At 59.5% G+C, this 7,696-nt stretch overlaps 1 protein-coding gene across 1 annotated transcript; it reads left to right on the top strand.

Annotated features, from left to right (window-relative positions):
- LOC125431165 (hemoglobin subunit alpha-A-like) lies at positions 1 to 890 on the top strand. The gene is made up of 3 exons (XM_048493880.1): positions 1 to 159; positions 268 to 472; positions 622 to 890. Exons 1-3 carry the CDS (start codon positions 65 to 67, stop codon positions 748 to 750), a joined length of 429 nt encoding a protein of 142 aa, XP_048349837.1. The 5' UTR covers positions 1 to 64; the 3' UTR covers positions 751 to 890.
- Positions 891 to 7,696: the final 6,806 nt, after the last annotated feature.

Raw genomic sequence — 7,696 nt, 5'->3', positions numbered from 1 at the left:
GCCCCTCAGGCCGATATAAGGGCGGTGGGGGCTGCCGGCGGCACCGGAGAGCAGCAGCGGCAAGATGAGTCTGAACGACACAGACAAGGCCCGCGTGAAGGCCGTCTGGGCCCACGTCAGCACCCATGCTGAGGAGTTTGGTGGGGAGGCCATCAACAGGTAAGGCCGTCCGCCCCGTCGGGACTGGGACTGGGGCTGGGGGCGGGCGCCAGCTGCCCCTTCCACCCTCCCGTGCTTCCTTCTCGCCCTCCCTTCGTCTTGGCGCAGGATGTTCGCGGTGTACCCCAGCAGCAAGACCTACTTCCCCCACTTTGACACCAGCCCGGGCTCCGCGGACATCAAGGCGCACGGCAAGCGGGTGATGAACGCTCTGTCGGAGGCCGTGGCCCGCATAGACGACATGGCTGGCGCCCTCGCCAAGCTCAGCGACCTGCACGCCCAAAAGCTGCGCGTCGACCCCGTCAACTTCAAGGTGAGTCCGTCCGCGAGCCCGCACCTGCCCCCCCCCCCCATGCGCGCTCCGACGGGGCGGCCGGCCGAGGTGGGGGGGAAACGCTGTCTGAGCGCTCCTCCTCCGGCTGACGGCCGCCCCCTCCCTGGCCCCTCTCCCCCCCCCCGCAGCACCTGAGCCAGTGCATCCTGGTGACCATCGCCGCCCACGGCCGCAACCTGCTCAGTGCCGAGGCCCACCTCTCCCTCGACAAGTTCCTCACCTTGGTGGCCAAGCTGCTCATCTGCAAGTACCGCTAGACCAACGCCCGGCCGCCGCCGCCGCCGCCGCAGCAGCAGCAGCACGAGAGGTCGACGGATCCCTACCCCCCACCCCCACCCCGCCCGTTTTCTGGCTTCCTCCCTCCCTCCTTCCCAGTAAAGCTGTGACCCTCAAATAAGTCGTCTGCCCGTCTTCTTGTGTCGAATAAGTTGCCTGCCTGTCTTTTTGGTGGTGGGGGGAGGGCACAAATTATCCAGCTCCCCCCTCCCGAGGACCCAATCCGTGCCCCCACCTGGAGGACCTGCCTTGGGGGAGGCGCCCCCACTTTTGCCTAGGGGGTTGCCCCTCCCCACAGCCTTCCCTCCCCTCACAGTCTAGCACAGGGAGGGAGAATTCTTGGGGCCAGGCATAAGGTTGAAGCCAGCAGGTGAGGCTTTTGGGGACAGCCCCTGGAGAGTGTGGCCTCCCAACACCGCCCACCCCCTAACAAAAAACCTTTCCCGTGCATTTGGGAGAGCCCTTGGATCCCCCCAGTGAGCGCTGGAGCCTGCATGCCCCCAAGCCCCCATTTGGTTGAGTCTGCTAGCACTACTGGGGCTGGAGGAGGCATCAACCTCCAGCCATCGGAGGGGGCAGGGCAGAAGGACTCACCGTGAGCTTAGAAGTAGGGTCACCTAGTTGCCTTCAGTGGCAGTCCTTCTGCACACAAAATGCCACAGCTCACTGGTGGAACTCCTAGCCACAAGGTGGGGTGACCTTGCTTGCTTAGGTGGCCTTCAGAGGGGATTTGGACAAAGGGCAGATCCAGGCCTGCGGGGTGTGTCTGTGTGTCTCAGCAGGATGGTTCTGCAGGTTCCGCAAAGGGCAAGAGTTTAGCCGCCGCTGAAAGGCTCACAGGATTCTTGAGCTTTGGGGGGGTCGGGGGTCACAGCTCACTCCTTCCGACACCTCCAGTCTGCTGCAGACAGGCTGACCAACACGGCAACCCATCATCGTTCTTTGTCTCCAGCTTCAGAGGCAGTCTACCAGTTATTGCAGGGGCACCCACAGAGGAGGTCTGGCACCCAGGAGGTCCACCTGTCTGTCTGGGGATGCAAAGAGCCTGAGGCAGGGAGGTCAGAAAGGAAAGCTGAGATGCCAAGGACAGGTTGGGTGGATTGGGGCCCGGCTGGGCTGTCGAAGCACGGCTCCTGATTGCACGGAGTAGAGAGTCTCAGGGTGACTGACAGATGGATTTTCTACACCCTTTCTAGGATGGGGGCGGGGCGGGTTCTGCCCTTTGCTGCTGCCCAATTGCTGGTGATTGATGTATCCAGAGGGGTGTGGGTTGAATTGGAGGGGACAGGAGATGACCAGGCAGGCAGGCAGGCAGGGGAAGAAATGGGTGTGTCCCGTCCCTAGCACCTGTCAGGATGCAGCCTCCCTCTCCAGCGTAAGGAGTTGCAGTTCTCAGCGCCTGCAGCTGGCACTGGGCATCTGGGATCCAGCTGGATCACCGGCTATAGATCTCAAGGCTGCCTGGGTAGTCTTGGATTCTGTGTCCAGGACCCTCACTCTGGGCTGGTCTACGGGGCGGCCCCTCTGTCTGGTCTGGCGCCCAACTGTGGTTTCTGGGACGATCCTGCGGTTTCTCTGATAAGATAGCAGGACCAGACACGGGACGCCCTTAGAAACATCCCAGTTGGGCAGCTGGTGGGGCAGTTGGCACAGACAGGAGGTTCACCCAGCCGGCTTCATGGCAGGGTGTGGATCTGAGCGTGCCCTCTGATGCCTCTGCCAGCCAAAAGATGACCCCTAGTCAGACTCCCGGGGGCCCCAGAAAACTGAGCCTTGGGACTAACCACCCTGACAAGTCAGGTTTGCCTCAGCCCCCCCCCCCCCCCCCCCCCGTGCAGGCAAGAGACCCCCGGCTGGCAGGGTCTGGCAACCAAAATGCCCCCTGCGGCCCCTCCCTCACCCACTGCTTCTCTGTCACAGTACTTGGGGGCTCTAGGCGGGTATAAACAGGAGACAAGGCCCCCCCCCCCAGTGCTGCATCAATGCTGCTTGGGGGAGGGGCTGCCAGCTTCAAGCTGGGAAACTGCTGGAGACTTGGGGGTGGAGCCTGGAGAAGACTGGGGACCTCAGCCAGGAAGGAAGGATGCCCCAGGTGATGTCCGCTCCCCAAAGCAACCAATCAGCTTCAGGGCAGCTGGTCTGTGTCATCTGGAGAGAAGCGGTACTACTGGGGGTCCCCAAGTTCCACCTAGAGCAGGGGTAGGGAACCTTTAACACTCAAAGAGCCATTTGGACCCGTTTTCCATGGGAAAAGAAAACACTTGGAGCTGCAAATAATTTTTGACATTTAAAATAAAGATAACACTATATATATAGGGTTGTTTTTACCTTTTACTCCGCTCATTTTGAGAAGCGCATGGATGCGCCCGCCCTGCTACCTGCAGGGCAGGCAAGGATGAAGCCGGCGGCTTGGCCTCGCCGGCCACCAGGAAAGCACCCGCCCCGCTCCAATGGGGTGGGCGAGAGGGGAAACCCATGGCGCGGCCCAGCCGACTGTGGGCAGTTGGTGCGCCCACCCTGCTGCTTGCAGGGCGGACAAGGATGGGGTCGGCGGCTCGGCTCGTGGAGCCACAGTGCAAGGGCAGAAGAGCCTCATGCGGCTCTTGAGCGGCAGGTTCCCTACCCCTGACCTAGAGGCTGCAATCACACTGGCATAAGAAAGGGCTGCATCAGGGCCTGGGGAGGGGGGGTACAGGGCTAAGTTGACATGCAGAGCCTTCTCAATCCACCCCCACCCCTGCTGAAGCTTAGAAGGCCAAAAATGTTGGCAGCCCACCCCATGTTTCCAAAACCGGTTATCAGTCCCAGAGAGAACACCCAAAGCCTCGTTGCTATTACAGGTCTGGGGGGGGGGGGGCGTTGTTTTCCTTGTCAGTGGGGATTCAGCATACACATTCCCCAAATAGTGACATGTGGGGTTGGGGGCAGGATGTGGGTTGGTCTGGAGAAAGGGTACTTGTACCTCCAGGGAACCTGCTAGACCTTTAAGGAAATAAACGGACTCTACTGATCAGTAGCGTTTATTGAACAGGCATGGAAGCACCACCCTTGACAAAGCCAGTTCTGACGAAGGAAGCTGGCATTCGCAGTCCCCTTTATTCCCCGCAGAGAACCCCCCTCCCATTGTCCCACAAGTTTTCTTTGGAGCTGAGGTGCCCCAAGGTCGGCGGCGGATAGCAAGAGAGAGAGCCACCTGGCATCAGAAAGCCCTGCTGGCCACAGGGTGGGGGCTGCGGTTTGTTGCTTTCTCCTTGTCCTGGCCCTTCATCCCACATTGGGAGGGGGGATTTTGAGGTTCCAGCTTCCAATCCACTCCTACCTTGGGTGAAATCACTATGGCTGAAAACTGTCCCCCAAACCTCTCCCTATTGAAGCCCTCAGTTTGGGAGACCTAGCTGGGCTGGCAAGGGGGCTGCGCGTTCCTGACCAAAGGGCTTGTTGGCCCTTCTCGCACCCACACATTGAAGCCCAGCTGGAACTATCAACCATTCATGGCTCTGGATAAACCAGCAAATTAAAAAAAGAAGTGGTTAAATAAAACAGGGACAACATTAGAGCCATTCCCCCCCCCCTCTTTTGCACAGCAGCCAAAATCTGAAGACGTCAGCCACAGATGCAGGCAAAACATCAGGAGAAAATGCTACCGGAACACGGCCAGACAGCCCGGAAACCCCACAACACCCCAGTGATCCTGGCCGTGAAAGCCTTCGACTATACATTGCCCCAACTGAGCCCAGCAGGGCAGGACCAGGCTGAAGAGGGGCCCAGCGAGCACCATCCGCCAGGGCTCAAGTTTCCATGACTCTGTGCAATGGTTGTCTCAGGAAGTGAAGGGTGCAGGAGCCGGATCCCGTTTTGCCGATGGGCGGGTGCTGGAGGGCTCAGTAGCACCAAGTTTTGCCCATTTCACTGGGTTGGTTGGCTGCGTCACCTTCTCAGACAGGGGTGCCCCAGACCCCTCCTGCCTGTGTGTTGCTAATAGGAAGGCTGGAGTCTGCCTGGGGATGGACACTTCTGCTTTAACTGCAATTCAATGGCTGGTTACCACATCACAGCCTCTGCAGGCTCCATTTCATCGCTTTTAAACTGTGGGCCCCTCTTTTCCTCCTCTTGGCACATTGGTTGGATATTGTAGTGAGTGACACAGGGTAGCCTCTGCTCTGCTGCTGCTTGATTGGTACTCCAGGCGGCAGTTCAATTATTCTCATTATGTATTGCAACTCTGCTGTGGTGTTTTTAAAAAAGGGAGGTTTGAGTGGGAATAGATGGAAGCAGAGTGGGCATCGTGGGAAAGAGGGTGCTGCAGGATGGCACTGCTGGGCCCCCAGCATGGCTCTCCCCATATTTCTGTGCCCTGGCTGAGCCAGTTTTTCCTGTCCCTTCCAGTTGGGAAGGTGACCATGCAGCTGACCAACAGGGAAGGAGGTCAAACCGTTGAGAGATCTGCAGCAGGAACAGCCAAGGGGAAAACCAGAGAGAAACTACACCATCGTCCACCAGGTGGTGCTGGTGCACTCCTTAGGACAGTGATAGCGAACCTTTTCAAGACAGAGTGCCCAAATTGCAACCCAAAACCCACTTATTTATCGCAAAGTGCCAACACGGCAATTTAACCCCAATACTGAGGTTTTAGTTTAGAAAAAATGGTTGGCTCCGAGGCGTGCGTTACTCAGGAGTAAGCTTGGTGGTAGTTGGTGGCTTTGCTTTGGAGCAACCATGCAACTCTTCCAACGGGTGAATCACAGCCCTTGGAGGGTTTACTCAGAAGCAAGCCCCCTTGCCAGCAACCGAGCTTACCCCTAGATAAAAGATCGCACTTTAGTTCTTCGCCTGAAAATCAGTGGGGTTTAACAGTGCTTAACAGGGTTACCTACACTGCTTCCCCAAAACTAGGTCTTGGGTTTAATGCAGCCCAGGCCAGCCTAGATGTGTGTGTGTGGGGGGGGGGGACTCTGTTTGCGCGTGGCCACAGAGAGGGCTCTGAGTGCCACCTCTGGCACCCGTGCCATAGGTTCGCCACCACTGCCTTAGGAGGTCCTCAGTCTTTGCGCTTTGGAAACGAAAGACCGGAACCCAAGGCAGATGGACCCGCCACACTCTTAGCCGTAATGCTCCACTGCCATCTCTCTGCCTTTGGGTCACAAGTGCGGCTCTGGTACAGGAGGAGGAGGCGGCGCTGCCAGGTGGCCCCCTCTGTGCCTCTATCTGCCGCGACCTTGGCGCGCCTCTGTTCCAAACTGACTCGCACATGTCTTGGGGAAATGGGAAGGGGACTAACAGCTGCATGAAGGGGCAGCAAAAGCCAGGCTCGCCAGGAGCGGCTGGGACACGCTGGCTGCTTCGATGCCGATCAATAAACGCTGCTGATCATTAATGACCGAGTCCGTTTCTTGCAGGCGCGTTCTCCTGGATCCCGGCGCGCGCCTGCTCCCATTCCTGCAGCTATGGAGGGAGGGAGCTACGGGGCGAGCTGGTTCCTTTGGGAGCCAACTGGGCGAACCGGGGTCCCCGGGCCCGCGTGGCTCGGCGCTGCGCCGAAGCGCTGGGCGTCGGTCCCCGAGGGAGACTTGGTGGAGATGGAGCGCCAGGAGGACCTGTCGCCGCTGGGACGGGGCCAAGGCGAAAGAGACCGCCGACCCACCACGGCGCAGCCAAGAAGTTATCCGACGGGACCTGCTGCGCCTCCTCCTCCGCCTCCAGCAGCAACTGGCGGATCTGCAAGTGGGGCCTCAGCAATCCGCGGGGAGCGCCCCCCCCCCCCGGCAGCTCCGGCCCCCCACAAGCCACGGCAGCCCAGGGAGCAGACGCCGGCTCGCAGCAAGTCGGTGCGGCTGCCCCAGCGCCGCCACCAGCGCCTCCGGGGCCCGGACGGAGGAAGGAGCTGAAGGCCACCTTTAACGGAGACCCCAAGACTCCTCCTACTTCCTGGCGCAGGTGGGCTCCTATATGCAGGTGACGAGGGATGAGTTCCTTCCAGACGGAGGCTGAACGAGTGCGCCAGGTGGGGGGCATTGCTGGAACGGGAGGGGGGGGGTACCAAATGGCTCCTGAGGCTGTTCAAAGAAAATGCCCCGGAGTTTCGAGACCGTCGTGACCGTTTCATGCTCTCCCTGCGGCGCCAACTTGAGGACCCCTTTCGGGAAAACAAAGCCTGGGCCCAACCCACAGGTCTACGGCAGGGGTCCCGATCCATGGCCGACTATGCGGGCGGATTTCAACAGCTGGCCCGCGGCGTCCGGAACTGGCTGGAGCGGCTCTTCCTCCACTTGTTCAAAGATGGCCTGGATCCCGAGGTCCTGCTGTGGGCGCTGGTGGGGAGCAACCCGCGCACCCGGAGGGGCTGGATCTGCTCGGCCAGAGATGCTGAGGGGGGCCTGGAAGAGGAGCAACGTTTCCGCCAGCGCCAGCGAGTGGCGAGGCAGAACGTCGGGGGGATTGATTGAGATACCTTCCCAGCTCCATGTAGTTGCTACAAGATCTATGTAACCAGCCTGCTCTATGTTATCAGTGCTATTCTGGGACATTTTTTTCCCTTGATCTTTTGCTTTAGGGCTTCACTCACTTCGTAGACAACTAGGCTCACCCCTGACACTTCTGGTCTCATGGGAAACGGGATTTTCCGTCGTCCTGAGATGGGCGGGGGAGGATGCCAGGTGGCTCTATCTCTATCTGTCGCACACCTTGGAGCACCTAACTGATTCTTTTTCACATTTATCGGGAAAATGGGAGGGGGGACTAACATCGGAATAAAGGGGGCAGCAGAACTGGCGTTGTCGACCTGGGCCCTTCGATGCCGATCAATAAACACTACTGATCAACAATACAGAGTTGCTTCCAGGTTCCAGACCCAACAGGCGCCCCCTGGCCCTTCCCCTCTCCTGGCTCTCTGCACCCCTCTCCCCTCCCCGCGGGAGGCAACTGGGGCTG

The sequence above is a fragment of the Sphaerodactylus townsendi genome, linkage group LG04, assembly GCF_021028975.2.
Source record: "Sphaerodactylus townsendi isolate TG3544 linkage group LG04, MPM_Stown_v2.3, whole genome shotgun sequence".
NCBI classification, from domain to species: Eukaryota; Metazoa; Chordata; class Lepidosauria; order Squamata; family Sphaerodactylidae; genus Sphaerodactylus; species Sphaerodactylus townsendi.
The sequence above is the reverse complement of the archived record's forward strand: the minus strand, read 5'-3'. Positions and strand labels throughout refer to the sequence as shown.